At 41.2% G+C, this 17,363-nt stretch overlaps 1 protein-coding gene across 2 annotated transcripts in view; it reads left to right on the forward strand.

Annotated features, from left to right (window-relative positions):
• ARHGAP42 (Rho GTPase activating protein 42) overlaps nt 1-17,363 on the forward strand; it is a 425,019-nt gene that overhangs the window by 274,799 nt on the left and 132,857 nt on the right. Inside the window, exons 1-2 of one of the 2 annotated variants that reach the window (XM_030200226.1) lie at nt 6,338-7,298; nt 10,028-10,129. In XM_030200226.1, coding sequence (XP_030056086.1) covers nt 7,281-7,298; nt 10,028-10,129 — 120 coding nt within the window. In that variant the 5' untranslated portion in view covers nt 6,338-7,280. Of the gene's footprint in view, nt 1-6,337; nt 7,299-10,027; nt 10,130-17,363 lie in introns of those variants that run through there. The other variant, XM_030200225.1, reaches the window with a different exon arrangement.

Consider the following 17,363-nt stretch of genomic DNA (forward strand, 5'->3'; position numbering starts at 1 on the left):
GTTGCATAGGAGTTTTCATTAAAATGCTTGAGTCATAACATTGTGATATGTTCGGCCTTGGAAATGTACTGATGCATCTAGCATATTTTGGGACAAGTGGCAATGTCATTTCTTTCACGTAAGAGGGGCAAGTGCCGAATAAGAAGGGGGCTTTTCTATTATGCAGCATTAAGCATCTCCTAGAGCAGTGATGGGCAACCTTTTGAGCTTGGTGTGTCAAAATTTGCCAAAAAACCGAGCATAACTCGGGTGGTGTGTCACTTCGAGAAAAAAAAACATAATTTCGCGATATTTATAGTTTAAATAACAAAAATGTATAATTGTAACATATAACTGTATTTAATAAACCAAAAACTAATTATTTAACTTACCTGCTTAGTGACTTCTTTGTTCATCTGTCAGTCGGTTTCTTTTGTTGGTCTTGATATTATTTAACTTGTGTGGGGTGCCGTGAACTAAGATAAGTGAGGGGGAGGGGGAATTCTTTAACTAATCTGCCTATTAGTGACTTTTTTGTTGTTGAATTTCATTGGCTAAATCTTCAATTGATATTTCTACTGAGTGGTAACTCAGATATTCTCTTAATAATTGCATCTTTATTCTGCATATCGTGAAATAGAACTGGTGCACATCTTAGGAGAGTTTCTTTAATAAATTCTCCCTCACTGAGTGCTTTTCCATGCTGAGCTATGGAGTGAGCAATGCTCAAACTTGCAGATGTTAAATTTGTAGAACCTTTTACAAATTTAAGGATGGAATTAGATTGGCTCTTATAAAAGTGTAGCTGCCTGGAAATGTATTCCTTCCTTTCATCCTCACTTTTTTTCAAGAGCTGGGAATGATTAGTTTCAAAATGTCTATTTATATTCCACGTTCTGCTTACTACCGTTTCAGTACATAGAACGCAAAATGATCTGCCATTTTTTTCTATAATGCCATACATCTCGGTCCATGTCTCTTGAAAGGGTCGGCTACTGCTACTACCACTTCCTTTACTTAACCTTGTTTTTTTATTTTTTGGGTTCTCCATCAGGGGGGCAGTGACAGAAGATAGAATTATAGATAGCCTGTTAGCCCTGCAGGCAATTAGGGGTTAACTAGCCTAACTGACCACCTTATGTAAATTAAGATGGCTGCCGCTATTTCTAATGGCGGGAAACAGCACCCATAGCACATGCCCTCGCCTCTCCCAGCCTCCCCCTCACCTATCTCAGTAATGATGATCAATTAGAAATCCACGACACCCCAGAACAGTAGATTGGATGATGGTTGCTGTGGTTATGTGGTAATGGCGATCACAGGGCCCCCAGAGATGCGTCCCCCACGGCATTCCACTGCTCTCTGCTCCGCCGGCCGGAAGTGAGGTCAAAGATCCCCTAACGGCCGTGCAGGAGCCGGGGCAGAGGGAGCAGCAGGGAGGGAACAAGTGGAGGACTCGGAGGGAGCCAATAGGCGCGCACACGGCAGCCCCCCCAGCGGGTAAACATGCACCGGGGGGGCTGATTTCGCCGGGGGGGGAGGTCGCGCTGCACCTGGGGGGGGGCTCATCGGCGATCCGCCCCGGGGAACGCCGCTGCTTCTCTGTATGCGGCCACATGCGGCCGCGTGTCACCGAAAATGGCTACGCGTGTCAGTACTGACACGCGTGTCATAGGTTCGCCATCAGGGTCCTAGAGTGTATTAAAGTATTATGGCTCTTTAATTTAGAAGATTGAAGGTTTCTTGTTTCAATCTTTTAAAACACAAATCAGCAAAAACGAAAACAAATGAAAACTACAGGAATCCTCTCAGTTAACCCCCAACGTAGAACAGTTCAATTCCCACCTATTAGCTTTCCTCTTACTAGTGAAGCTTCACAGTTCCTTCATGCCTTCTAAATAAACAAACTCAATTTATTACCTTCTAAAAATGTTTAGGAAAAATTCAGATGTTGTGACATGGTTAAAATACTTTAAGAGGCATCATAAATGAGTAACAAATTCCTCTGAGTCCACCTTTGAAAGTCCAATTATTACTATTCTGATACTCAAATGAATTGGGTTTAGTATTGCTATTTATATTATAAAATGTGCACATACATGTTGCACGTCTGTCTCCATTTTATCCAAGATATAGTAACATAGTAGATGATGGCAGATAAAGACCTGTACGGTCCATCCAGTCTGCCCAACAAGATAAACTCATTGTATGTATACCTGACCTTGATTTGTCCTTGCCATTTCCAGGGCACAGACTGTAGAAGTCTGCCCAGCTCGAGCTTTGCTTCCCAATTACCGGTGTTGCCACCCAATCTCTGCTAAACTTCTGTGGATCCATTCCTTCTGAGCAGGATTCCTTTGTGTTTATCCCACACATTTTTGAATTCCGTTACTGTTTTCATCTCCGGCATTCCAAGTATCCCCCCCCCCCCCCCCCCCGCCAAGATCCTTCTCCCTGTCTGCGCATAACATGCTTTCACTGCCTAACACATACATCTCCCATGGATTTCTACTCCCTTGCCTCCAGTTAGCTGGGAATGATGCCTCCTGTTCCCCTTGCCTCGAATGTTCTTGTGGCAGTTGCCCCCACTCCCAGCCTGACGGGCATCAGGCCTTGGCAACCGTGCCGTATGGGTATGCCGCATGCAGTCTTGTTGGTCCATGTACTTATATGCTCTTACATGGCTTTGCAAAAGCCCTTTCTCTCCCTCTAAATATATAATCTGTTCCTTTTTACATGATCCTTTTATTCATGCAGTATCTTGTTTAGTTCAGGAAACCACAATAAAGAAATGTAATCCTTGCAGAAAGTTAAGCTGCAGTGTTGACAGCTAAAAAATATGTGTGGGAATCTGTGTCCAATTTTTGATAGACATGTGAATTACAAGGTTAGCGGTGGATAAAGCAATGACATCTCTTCTGGGTGCCCATGAGAATCAGAAGCTTAATAACTGCATGGTATGAAAGGAATACATAAGAAATATTTGTAACATGTGGAGCCTAATTTTAGAAAGAATATGAAAAGGGGATTTAAGATATTCAGGTCAGGATGTCCACAGTGTTTTACACTCCTGTCAGCATTCATTCTTCCCACCTTCTGATACCCCTCCCCACTCCTCTCCATGGCTTCCCAGGAGATCCACCTCAAATCCTTATTGCATCCTCAGCTCTTAACCGGGGGGATCTGGCAGTCTAGTGCAGGAGTTCTCATCCCAGTCCTCAAGATATACACCCTCCCAGTCAGGTTTCCAGGACAGCCACAATACATATGCATGAAGGAGATTTGTATACAGTGACGGAAATGCATACGAACTTATCTCATACATATTCATTGGATATAACACTTATCATAACTATAAAATTTTCACAACTGTAACTAAAAATGTATTTATTTTTGTAGCGCCGGAGTGTACCCGGCAGTAATTGGGGAATGCTGCGTGCTGCCCAGTTAAAACTACCTCAGTGGGTGGCGGTAAAGGCTCCCTCCGAAATGGCTGTGCGGCAAGTGCTTTACTTGCCGCACAGCCGTTTCCTGTAGGAAAGTGAGACTTCCCTTTTACCAGCTGCGATAAAAGGAGGCTTTGGCGCAGGTGTAAAACACGCGCTGACACCAGCGCCAGCCCCCTTTTGCGGCAGCTTGGTAAAAGGGAGCCTTGTTCTTACAACCCGACATGGTCCATGTTTCGCTATGGCGTCTTCAGGGGTTGAGACTACTAATTAAAACACACTGTTTAGATATAGAGAACTAAATGTCCCAATAGTAATGCTCTGCAGCATGAAGTTGGCTACAAAAAATGCCAGTGCATGTATATAAAAGCGCCAGTATTTTCCAGTTCTCTTTTACTCCTGTGTCGGCATTTTTTGTAGCCAACTTCGGAACAGGAAGTAACAACAGAGGGAGCAGGGAACCAGCGGACCTGACAGCCATGCGGCTGCTCCCTGCATCCCTCCTGCAGTGTGCACCCAGGGTGGACCACCCCCACCGCCCCGCCCTTGGCACCCCACTGTTTATGCTTGCCATGTGGCAGATATAAATTCTGACATCTACTTATTTTTTTAATGTCACCATTCCCTCCTGTGAAGTGGAAGAACTATATTGATATTGTAGGCCCACCTAATCCTCTACCTCTCCATGACCTTACTGCTTCTCTTCGATTTCTAAATTTGCTTTTTCATGTGTATTGTGATTTGTTGTTAAGGCCCCTTATGTATCTTTTTGGGGTGGAGGGTGCTGTGGTGCTCAGCTAAGATTGCAGCATGAGATCTGTACTCCTTTTCTGATCACTGGAAATTTCCTGCCTGCTCCCATACCTTGGTGATTTTTGATTACAGTCATGACTCCAACAATTGGGCTACAATGTCTGCTAAGCTGAACAAAATTGAATCATCTCTTTCAACTTTGGCCACTAAATGACCTATACAGGTATACCTGACACTGTTAAAGATGATGCCAGTGGAATATGCAAAGGAGCTACTGACTCCAACAATGTTAAAGCTGCTCTATATAAACGTTACTTAAAAGTACAAGTGATGTGATGCAGGAGATTGAGAACTCCATTTTCAAGATGCAGTTCACAGATCTTGCAGATACACAACTGGACTGAAGGAAATGTATGAATTACCTAGATGTAGCAGATGGGAAGACTCATAAAGATTTTGCAGTGCTTTCACATGAGGTTGAGGATCTAATCAGCTCCATTTGGCAAAGAACAGTTGTGAATAAATTTCTAAATATTGAAAACTATTTCCAAACCTTACTGGTAAAAAAAAAATGTACTTATATAAGAGACTTTATGGATAGGGTGGCCAGTTTTTCAGAAAATCTTATAACCTTTGAGAATTAATAGATGGTAACCTTGCAATGACAAATATTTTTTTCAATACAGTTAATGCTTTTTTCCCAACAAATTTCAGGTGTGGCTTTGGGTGCCACAATGACACCATCAGTAATTAATTTATTTGTAGCTTTTTAATGAACAGAATACCATTATATCTTCAATGTTGTATCCTTCTATTAAATTGTGGATGACATTTATTGAATGACATTTTGTTCATATGGAATGGAGTGGAACACGAGTTACTCTTATTTTATGAATGGTTAAATCAGAGCCATCATAAATTTAAAATTTACACTTTCATCAGCAAGAAATATTATTATTTTTAGATGTCTTGGTCACCAAGGGGATAGAAGGTTTTCTAACTACAGTCTATTGAAAAGAGGCTGATAGAAACACTCAGCTTCAATATGATAGCTGTCACCCTAGCTCTTTGAAGGACTGTCTTCTAGTCTCATAATTTTTAACATATCGTAGAATATATTCGAGAGAGAATATAATAAGCAAGCCACAGTTTTGAAACAGTGATTAATGAATAGAGGATTTCCTGTGTCAATTGTCAATAAAGGCTATAAAAGACTTAGATTTAATAGTTGACATTTATTATTATAACCTGTATTAACACAATATAAGAATGACACATTGACTTGTGTTTTCAGATATACAGCAGCAGCAAATTCTATAAATAAAATTGTTCGGCACCATTGGAAAGTGGTGTTAGTGTTGCCTTGTTTTGCAGAAAGTTCAATTTAGGTTGTGTGTGGTAGAGGACATAACTTCAAAGAACTGCTATATGTCTATTTGATGTCTCTGGGAGACATTTTGATATATCTGACATTAAGCACAATATTCAAGGATATTTTGCATGTGGAGGTTGTTTAATCTGCAGTATTACACTGGAGATTGGTAACTTTGAAAATCCTTCTAATGGAAAGATATATTTGTCAAAATTTCACACAACCTGTATCACAGAATTTGTAATTTATTGTATAATGTGTCCCTGTCAGAAGCTGTATGTGAGACAAACCTCAGGGAAGTTCTGGATGAGAATGTTGGAACACAAAAGCACTGTCTTTACATAAAAAGACAATTCCCCTTTAGCTCAATACTGTTCGTCTAATAGTCGTGGTTTTTCATCTCTCCAATGTTTTGTACTAGATTGAATTTCCCCACTTAATTGGGAGGGGGGAGGGATAGACAGAAATTACTGCTATAATATGAACAATGGTGGATTTTCAATCTTGACATTATCAAGACAAAATGTTTGAATGATAAAATAGAACGGCAGCATTTTTTCTAATGTCCTGGTGATTGGTTTTTCAAAAATGAAAGTAGACGCTTGATTGGAAAATAAGTCTATTGGCATCCTTCTCCAATAGCCACCATATTTTTGTGAGCCATAGGACGTTGGTTGCTGCACCATTGAAGTTGTGAGTTATTGCAAGTCTAAATATTTCTTTGAGGGACTTTCATTTGGGCTGTGAGCTAATTTTATTTTTTGTTCTATAGTGGTCCATGGTTCCCTGAAACAGTAAAGTGAAACGCTGGCCACCGTTGGACATGGACAATCTATAATAATAAAAAAGCAAAGCTACCAAATGGATTTGGAGATAAGTGAACAATCTCTGTTTTAATTTTATGAGTAAGAATAAAAATTAGACTAGTTCTTGAAAACATTGTGATAAGCTAATAGGAGTTTTTGTATGCTCATAAGAAAACCAGAGCTAACATTGACAAATGCTGTCTAAGCTCGATGAGGCTTTTCCCTCCTAGAATGTGCTTTAACAGTAAGGTTTGGAAATAGTTCTAATATTTGGAAATTTATTCACAACTGTTCTTTGCTATGTGGAGCTGATTGTACTTATATATAATAGCATTATCTGTACTCCACATTGCTTCCAGTGTTTAGTGAAAAAATGAGATTGAGGATCCCAGAAACTGAGCAGCCATTTCATCTTCTTAGCTTCACTTAGATATTTTTATGACAGCTCGCTGGCTGAACAATCCCGCCCCCCCCCCCCCCAAAAAAAAAAAAAAAAAATTAGAGATACTGTTTGTCAGATTTGGACGCTTCCTTTACTGAAAGTGCTATTATCATCTGCTTACTCTATGTTCCAAATGGACACCCCTAAACCTCTCTTGGTGGAGCAGACTGGAAACAGTAAAAATGACTATAGCTTCCATGATCCTGTATGCTCTGAATACGCTTCCAGTTTTATTACCCCTCCCCATGCCCTTTCCCCCAAACCAATAATAAGAAAGTGGATTCCATTCTAATTTAACTTCTGTGGTGATATAAATGCCTTTGGATTGCTTTTCAGAAGCTTAGGCTTCCTATTGATAAGAGGGGTCATCTTTCAAGAGTTTGACAACTACCATTGTGCCTTCGTTCTGAGTCGGTAGCATTTGGCTAGTAGCTTCAAAGGACTTCATACTCCCACCTGAGCTGTAGGTAGAGCAGAGTTTGATGAGTCCATTGCCATTGGTATGTATTCCAGGGCTAATTTGCCACCTTTACCTATCATGGATTAGCTGTATTAGACAATGTTGCTCAGACTACAATGATCCCATTCTAAACCTCTTCCTCTATTATAACTCATGCTTTTGTATTGATAACAAATCTATTTACTAATCCAAGTGAGCCTGGGAAGAGATAACTAATCTGGAACATATTATCAGGGAGATAGTCTAATGACATTTCAAAAGACGTAAACACAATATTTAGCGTTTTTCACAGTTTTAAGTGGATCCAGTTAGCCACTGTATTATGTCGTAGATTAATACAATTAGTAAGCTTGATGGTGTATCTAACATTGAGCTTGTGCAAGTATGTACTTGTGTTTGATCACAAGTAGGATATATACATCATTGGCTGTGAGTCATCAAGGGAATTGTGTTACCTGCAAGGGATTTGTGAGCAGGAATTGAGGTTTTCATGCTTGGAGGTGGAATGAACAGTATTTTGCATACTATGGTTAGATGCTTACTGTCTTTGTCGATTACCCAATCTATACAAATATAAGATAGTCTTGTAACCCACATGTACAGCAAGGATCAATGACGATAACAGTATAGAAGAAGCTGAACAATCATTGGGAATTACAAAACATACTAGTAACAAACCAGAATGTATTTTTCTAGTTCACAGGTCCTTGTGAATGCCTAATACATTGCGTTAAATGAATTCTGTGAACTCTCAGCCATGCTGGTTTTGCAACAGGAGCCCTAGCACACTTGATTGTATTCTGTATTATTGTGATAAAATTTAATTGTTCTGGAGGTTATTTTGGGAGGTTATTGCTGTGATTGGAAACCTCCAACTCTGCTGTCCAATTGTTATTTGGAAGGTATTATGTTTAGAGAATGATCTGGCCAAAAATGAGCAGACTCATTGTTGATAGCCTGTTGTTGATAGCCTGTCAGAATATATTATTCTCTTGGAAAGACTGCTTATCTCTTAATGCCACCTTCTAGTGGCATTTGGTGTGTTCTGTAGTGAATTTTTAAACCACAGTAGCTGAGAACATGATTTACAATATGGAAAACAGTTATGAGCACTGCTACAAAGATACCGGAACACTTGTTTGAAACTTTACTGCGTCTAACTGTGATCCTCAGTCTTCTCCCTCTGTGTATGATTTGTAGGGTTGATGTTATTTTTTTTTCTGTTTCTCTGTGTTTGGTTATAATTTTGACTGTGGCTATTTCTCAACAATAGCTGATTGATACTTTAAACTTCAATAAATAGCTTGAATTCAAAAAATGTAACCAATTTTCAAAAAATAAAAAAATCCCAGCTCTTAAACTTATGCTCCAAAGTTAGCTCTTAAATTTATACCCTATCTTCAGCCAAAAATAAGAGCATGGAGGGGCATTTCTGATAAAACGTCTAAGTCCGATTTTGGATGTTTTGCTAGAAATGTCCATAAATTGAGTGGTGAACATAGCCATTTTCAAACCTGAAAATTTTCTATCTTTTGGGTTCGAAAATCACCTTTGCCCTAGATATTGTGTGCTCAGTGTGTTTTTCTTTTGGGACCATTTTGAAAAATAAAACATCCAAGAGAAAAACACCCAAAAACCAGCCATTGAGATGTCTGGGGGGGGGGGGGCCATCATTATTAGTAGATAGACTGGCTTTACAGACATCTCAACATAGTAGTAGGCACCCTGGGGGGCACTACAGCAGACTTCACATAAAAGGTCCCAGGTACACATCTTACCATAACCCCTTTATATTGTATGGTGAGCCCTCTAGGAGCAAAGAAACCCTACTGTACCTCACTGTACCCCACTACAATAGCTCTCAAGCTTACAGGTGTCACCTATATGTAGGCACAGTAGATATTTAGTGGCAGGGGGTTAATGACCACTGGGGATGTTATTCCTTTATTCCTGCAGTGGTCATCTGGTCATTTAGGGCACTTTTTGTAGCTTATTTGTTAATAAAACAGATCTACAGCAAAATGTTCAGTTTATAGTCCTGGATGTTTTTTGTTTTGCTTCATTATGACAGAAAAATGTCCAAGTGGAAATGCAGAGTATCACTATGGAATCGCCTCTGACATGATGCCCCCTTGTGATTTGAACGCACTTCTGATGGATTTCATTTAAAAAAAACGTCTAAAAATTGGTTTCGAAAATACCAATTTGGATGTTTGTGAGAAAAACATCCAAATGCAGAATTTATGCCATGTTTTGGACGTCTTTCTCTTTTGAAAATGAGCCCATAGTAATCTGTTGCACTTTGTAAGTCTATGTGCTTTGAAAATGAGCCTCACAAATTTTGTCTCTATAACAAGTTTTCTCTATCTGACCTTGATGAATATCTGTGTTTTCTCTACCTAACAGATATAAACATTCAAATTTGTTACATTGTTGCTTATTAATTCTTTGCTCTCTAGCATTTGTCTGAGAGTTTTCCTGGCTCTTGTAAATACATTGTTTCTATTAGTTATCAGGAAGGACAAGGCCAGCGTAGGGTACTCTTTGTTATTAAAGAAAAAAATGAAGTGTAAATGTTAATCTTAAGGACTTACGCTTTCCCTAAATTGCTTTTGCATGGATACATTTTTCAAAATATGCATGTTTCTTTTGACTTGCAAGGCTTTTTAGTTGTGCAGTGTTGGTTTGAGTAACTGCTTTATATTTAATAATAAGAGTCTGTTTCCCTGATATCTGCCATAATAATCCCTTTATTTTTCACTCTTCCAGGAAGGGAAGAAGAAGTTTGACAAAGAGAGTGAAAAATACTATTCAATTTTAGAAAAGCACTTAAACTTGTCATCAAAGAAAAAAGAGACTCACTTGCAAGAAGTAAGTGTTTTCTCCCTAATTTACAATTTTAAACTCTTACCTCCCTGGTTTGTGATAGCAGCTTTCGCTACGGTAATGCTGACACAGTCCATTCACCTTGAATGGGCTCTGTCGGCATTGCCATGTAGGTTTGTAAGCGGGGGGGGGGGGGGGGGGGGGGGGGTTAGGTTTTCTCCCTTTACTTTCTGTTTAGCTTCAATATCAAGTTTCTGATCAAATGATAGTTTTATTTATTTATTTGTTGCATTTGTATCCCACATTTTCCCACCAATTTGCAGGCTCAATGTGGCTTACATTATGCCATAATGGCGATCACCATTTCCGGATAGAGAATTACAAGTGGTATTGCATTAAGACAGATAAATGGTACAATAGAACACAAAGAGGTATTGCATTGAAGTTGCTGAATGATAGAGTGAATTATAAAATAAGTTAGATAATCAAATATAGAAAGTTCATTTTCCGGCATGAGAAATAAAGTTCATTTCGGCATGAGAGATAAAGTGGTAGTGTGTATTGTGCAACTTTCATTAGTGGCAGCGAAGGTTATCAATGTAATGTAAAGATTTAAAACCAAGTGGCTTGATTGGCTATGTCATTTACACATGAGTATGTCATTTACACAATGAGTATGACAGAATAAACCTAACCCCTGTAAAAATGGTAGACCCTGAAAACGGCTACAGTCTGAATTCTGTAGAAGACCGTTTTCACACAAGTTGACATTCTGATAGCACTATAATATTTCAGTGTTGTTTTTTTTTATTGTGACAGTTAAGTTGGTTACATATTTTAGATCAATCTTTTTCAAGCTGAAGTACCCTGTATTCTTTCTGAGTTTCAGGATATCCACCATGAATAGGCATGAAAAGATTTACATGCGCTGCCTTCAGTGCATGCAGATCTATCTCTTGCCTATTCATTGTATACATCCTAAAAGCCAGCCTGGCCAGAGGATACCTAATCATCAGTCATCCTTCAATTTCCCAACCCACCTGAGGCATTTAAATTATTTCAGTGATTTCTTTGCTGTCCTTATTGAAATCCACTGCAACACATAAAGGGGCCCTCTTACTAAGATGTGCCGAAAAATGGCCTTTGCATGATTAGGCGCATGTTTCAGATGCACGCAGGTCCATTTTTCAGCAGGCCTGCAAAAAAGGCCTTTTTATGTGGCCAAAAATGGACATTGTAACATAGTAGATAAGGTCCATCCAGTCTGCCCAACAAGATAAACTCATTTTACATGGTATGTGATACTTTATACCTGAGTTTGATTTGTCCTTACCATTCTCAGGGCACAGACCGTAGAAGTCTGCCCAGCACTGTTCCTGTACTAAGCTCTTAAAATTTACACTCCAGCCTATCCATATCTGTACATAAGTATTGCCATACTGGGAAAGACCAAAGGTCCATTGAGCCCAGCATCCTGTTTCCAACCGTGGACAATCCGGGTCACAAATCCCTGGCAAGATCCCAAAAATCCAGTCATGTTAAAACCAGTGCACATCCATTTTCGGCATGAGACCTTTACCGTCAACCATTGACTTGGCAGTAAGGTCTCACATGTTAACTGGGAGGTAATTGTCAGCCACGTGTACACTGTCGATTACCGCCGGTTAAGTGCCACACGGTAGAACATTTCTACCGATTATTTTGGATGCACGTCAAAAATGTAATTACCGCCCGGGGCATGTGGTAGCCGGGTGGTAGTTCCAACTTGACGTGCATTGTATGCGCGTAGACGCCTACGTGCCTTAGTAAAATGGCCCCAAAATGAGTTAAAATACACTGTGAACTCAAACATTATGGAATTGTGAGTTGTAGTTACACTGCAAGAATCAGTCAAATGTACAAAACATATTTAGTGGCTGTCTTCAGAAAAATGTCTTTTTCTCTCTTCTACTGCTTAGCTTTATAGTATTGTTCTTTTTGAACTTAGCTTTGTTTATTTCATTGTGTTGTAAAATGTTTGTTGTAGCTTTAAAATTTAATTAAAATATTTTTCAAAAATGTCTTTGCTGTTTGGCAAAGCATGCCAGAGTTGTCCACTCTGCCTATAGATTCTACACTACAGACAAGGAGCATGTGAGAAATTAATGTAGAAGAATGTGCATCCTAATGCACTTTGTCAAACCTAGCACGTTTGTTGATGACCTGCAATAACTGGGAATATTATATTCAAAGAAACAATGATCATTTTTAAATAGAAAACCTGCTTTTCTCCAGAAGTGATACAGTATACCAAAAATGACAAGAGCATTGAATAAAGTACAAACTTGGTTCTGGCGCTTACTGGAAGAAATTTGATCGTGTGAAAACTTTTCATTAAAATCATTGTGTCAGATCACGTACTAGGAGTTGTGTTCATTTAATTGCATGAAATTTTAATTATACAGAGGGACCATGCTGGTTTTTTTTTTACAGCCCTTTATGGTCATTAGGAGACCCCAATAGTGATATGATGTATTTTTGTACTCCCTGTCGTGAAAGGTATTTATCAGAGCTAGTAAAATACTGAAACTGAAATAACAAATAAACTGAGACAGTTAATATACTGAGGACTCTTTTTACTAGCTTTGATAAGTACTAGCTTGCTGTGGGACTCACTGAGGCATCCTGTGGTAAAAGCCCAACGTGTGCGTTCAAGCCATATGCTTGTTTGGAGGGTAGGGCTAAAGATACCCGTAGGAATATATGGGTGTCTCTAGCATTTAGTGTGCACTGAAAATGCTAGTGTGTCTTAGTAGACAGAGCTCTAAAAAAAACAGCTGTGACTAAAAGAAATCATTTTATTAAACATAATAATGGCAGGTGGTAATTATATTAGAGGCTTATTTCAAGTATGCAGTTGGACTTTGTCCCTCATTATTTATCAGCAATAATAAGGGTTTATGTTTCACAACGAGCGCTAAGATCTGAATAAGACCTGCGGGTGGAAATTCTTTCTGTCAAAAGTTATAAATTGTCATCCACTAGGAATCAAACATTGAAAAGATTAGTTGCTAAAATCTGGAATAGATTTCTGAAGAAAGAAATTATTTAAAAGTCTGCAAAATGATTAAAACCTGGCTATTTGAACAATGTTTACATCATGTTGGTTAATTTAAATATTAGACTTTTCTCCATTATTGTTTGCTAGGACTTTCCATTGCAAGAACTGTCCATCAGGTTGTTATTATTTAGTTAAGAGATAGTTGCATAAAGGAAGAAATGTATGTTGTGCGGTTAGTGGAAATTATTTTAGTTAGGAGATTTTTGTGTTGGGACCCTTTTACTAATCCACAGCAAAATGTTTCCTGCGGCAGTGTGAGCGTGTCTTTTGGATGTGCTCTGAGCCAGTTTTTACTGAGTCATGAAAAATGGACCTTTTTTAAAGGGGCTGGAAAATGTACGTGCAGCAAAATAAAAACCAGCACCCATCCATTTTTGGCTTGAGACCTTACTGCCACCCATTGACTTATTTATTTATTTAGGTTTTGCTCACACCTTTTTCAGTAGTAGCTCAAGGTGAGTTACACCTTTTTCAGTAGTAGCTCAAGGTGAGTTACATTCAGGTGCACTGGATATTTCTCTGTCCCAGGAGGACTCACAATCTAAGTTTGTACCTGAGGCAATGGGGGGTTAAGTGATCACAAGGAGCAGCAGCGGGATTTGAACCGGCCACCTCTGGATTGCAAGACCTGTGCTCTAACCACTAGGCCACACCTCCACTCCACTTAGCAGTGAGGTCTCATGAGCTACTTGAGCGGTAGGCATGCAACACACGCCCACTTCCATTTACTGCTGGGTAAGCAGCACGCAGTAGAAAATAGAAAATATTTTCTACCACGTGTTTTCACCACGTTCCAAATTCATAATTACTGCCCGGGGCACGCAATAGCCGGGCGGTAATGCTGATTTGACGTGTACTGGATGTGTGTGTAGGCCCTTACACGCTTTGGTAAAAGGGCCCCTTAGTGAGCTAATTTTTATGACACTCAATTTTATAACCTACCTCAAACCCCTTTGAAACAGAAAAAAGTGAAGTCAGATAAAAAGACCATATGGCCTATCCAGCCGACCCATCCATGCCATCTACTATCCCTTTCTCTCCTTTATTTATTTATTTATTTAGTTTATTTATTCAGAACATTTATACCCCGCTTTATACCACTGAAAGCAGCCTCAAAGCGGCTTACAAAGAACTGAAGAAACAATTACAATATCAGTAGAGAAAAAGGCACAGAGGGAGAAGGGAGGGGAAGAAACAGAAAAAATAGAGATAAAGATGGTCCGCAAATAAGATGACTGCAGGCGTTATGATGAAGCTCAGGAATAGGCTGAATCTCTGAGTCTGCCTGTACAAACTCCGACGATGAGAAGGCCACGACTCTTCGAGTGAGTGACGAGAGCTGTCGAGTCAAAGCAGCAGGCTGCAGAAGGAGAAGACAAAAGTTGCTCATCAATCAACCACACCAGCTCCCGAGACGTCGGACACAGCAACCAGGAGACGCAGGTCCAAAAGGCCCAACGGCCCAGCCGCAGCGATCAAAGATCGAAGAGCGGATCAATGGATCGCACTCAAAGAAGGCGGGGCCCAGGATGCCAACGGGCCCAGCAACAACACCGCCCATGTTGCCCGGAGCAGAGGCTGCCGTCTCCCCACAGCAACCGGAACCAGCAAGGCAAGCCGGGACAGCCCCGTTGAACAGGGATGCCGGTGATCCCCGGCTGAGTCGATGCGGAGAAGGTGCCTAACTTACCACCATCCCCACCATCTCCTTAAGGCACTTAGGGGCCCTTTTACTACGCCGAGGGAAAACGTGGCCTGCGCTAGTTTTGGCATGTGACATTGGTGTGCAATCGGTGGGTGGAGCAGTAAATAGCCATGTGCTAATATTAAAATTAGTGTGCGGCTATTTACTGCCTGAGCCCTTACCGCTTTAGAAGGCTGTAAGAGATCATTCGCTACTACTGCAGGAAACTTTGCACGCTAACTTCGGAACTATCGCCAAGCGCCCGGGCTACCCTGGTGGTAGGGTCAATTTGGCGTACATTATCTGTGCGGTAGCCCTACTGCGGCTTAGTAAAAGGGCCCCTTAAATTTAGGTGCTTGGAGCGATAATTATTTTTCATTTTTTCATCATGATCACATTCATTTTATTTTCCATCTTGATTATTTTCCATCTTGATTACGTCACTAGTAGATTCCCTACACACACATATAATCACTTTCATTTCAGCACTTCCTTCACTTAGCCAATCGTAATAATACATTTCATTGTCCTTAACACAAGCGTGATCATGTAAACTTCAGTTTCACTTCATTCTCTTAATTCAATCAGCTGTTTCTAATTGAAAATTATACGTTTACTTTTTCCCTCCAATTTTTGAAAAACGTCATTTCCTCCACTTTATCCACTTAAAGAGAAGCGGATACCACCGCCATTTTTCAATACATTTTACAATTGTAGACATCTCTTTGGAGAGGAGGTAAGCATCAAGATCTAGAACTGTTTCTGCGCTCCTTGGTATTAAACCATCACGCATGAGATTTTCCAATTTGGTTAACAGATCATTGTTATTTTAAAACTAGTAAAAAAAGGCCCGTTTCTGACTGAAATGAAACGGGCGCTAGCAAGGTTTTCCTCGGAGTGTTTATGTTTGGGAGAGTGTATGTGAGAGTGACAGAGTCAGAGTGAAAGTGTGAGTGTGTGAGAGAGAGAGTGAGTCTGGGTGTGAGTGTGTTTGTGAGAGAGAGTGTGTGTGTGAGAATAAGAGTGTGTGCAAGTGTGTATGTGAGACACAGTGTGAGAGAGAGTGTGTGTGTGTGGGCGAGAGAGAGAGTGTGTGTGAGACACAGATTCTCTGTGAGAGTGAGTGTATGAGACCAAGCGAGTGTGTGAGTGACTGTGTGGCACATAGAGAGTGAATGTGATACAGTGTGAGACAGAGTGTGTGAGAGTGAGAGTCAGAAAGAAATTGTATATGAGAGAGAGAGTGTGAGCCGTGGCCTCCCAATCCATGGCCATCTGTCCCCTGCCCCCTCCATTCATCCTTTTCCAGCAATTCCCCTCTCTCCCTGAGCCCTGCCCTCCCAATCCATGGCTATCCATGTTTCTCTGTCACCTGCCCCCTCCATTCATCCCTATCCAGCATTTCCCCTCTCTGCCTGAGGCCTGCCCTGCAATCCATATCCATCCATGCCCATCTGTCCCCTCCATTCATCCCTATCCAGCAATTCCCCTCTCCCTGAGTCCTGCCCTTCCAATCCATGCCCATCCATGCTCCTCTGTCACCTGGCCCCTCCATTTTTCCCTATCCAGCATTTTCCCTCTCTGCCTGAGGCCTGCCCTGCAATCCTTATCCATCCATGCCCATCTGTCCCCTCCATTCATCCCTATCCAGCAATTCCCCTCTCCCTGAGTCCTGCCCTCCCAATCCATGGCCATCCATGCTCCTCTGTCCCCTGCCCCCTCCATTCATCCCTTTCCAGCAATTCCCCTCTCTCCCTGAGCCCTGCCCTCCCAATGCATGCACATCCATGCTCTTCTGTCCCCTGCCCCCTCCATTTATCCTTTTCCAGCAAGTCCCCTCTCTCCCTTCCATGTAGGGTTACCATATGGCTGCAGAAAAAGGAGGACGGATTGAGCCAGCCGGGTTTTGCTTCCATTGCTTTCAATGGAAGTAAAACCCGGCTGGCTCAATCCGTCCTCCTTTTTCTGGAGCCATATGGTAACCCTACTTCCATGACCCCCCCTCGCATCCATGCTCCTCTCTCTCCCATGTTCCAGCCTGGGCCGCCCTCTTCCCCCCCCCCCCCCCCCCCTTCGCATCCATGCTATCGTTTCTCCCCTGCCCTTACTACTACTACTACTGGCCACCCTCTTCTCTCCCCCCAACATCCGTTTTTGTTTTTTTTCTTCATTTTAAATTTACCTCCGTGGCGGTTCCGGCAGCGAAGCGTCAGGGAAGGAGGCGGCGCTCCCGACGTCTAGCTTTCCCTTCGCTCTGTTCCGCCTTCTTTTGACGTCATCCTTGACGTCAGAAGAAGGCGGAACACAGCGAAAGGAAGGCTAGAGGTCGGGAGCGCCGCCTCCTTCCCTGACGCTTCGCTGCTGTTTTTTTTTTCCGCCCTCGACGTCATGACGTTTGACGCGAGGGCGGGGCAGCGAGTCTTCGTCAGTGGCTTCACCACCACGAACTTACGAACCGTTCTGAGAGAGAGTCTGAGTGACTTCAGAACGTTGTC

The sequence above is a fragment of the Microcaecilia unicolor genome, chromosome 4, assembly GCF_901765095.1.
Source record: "Microcaecilia unicolor chromosome 4, aMicUni1.1, whole genome shotgun sequence".
In the NCBI taxonomy this organism is placed as follows: Eukaryota; Metazoa; Chordata; class Amphibia; order Gymnophiona; family Siphonopidae; genus Microcaecilia; species Microcaecilia unicolor.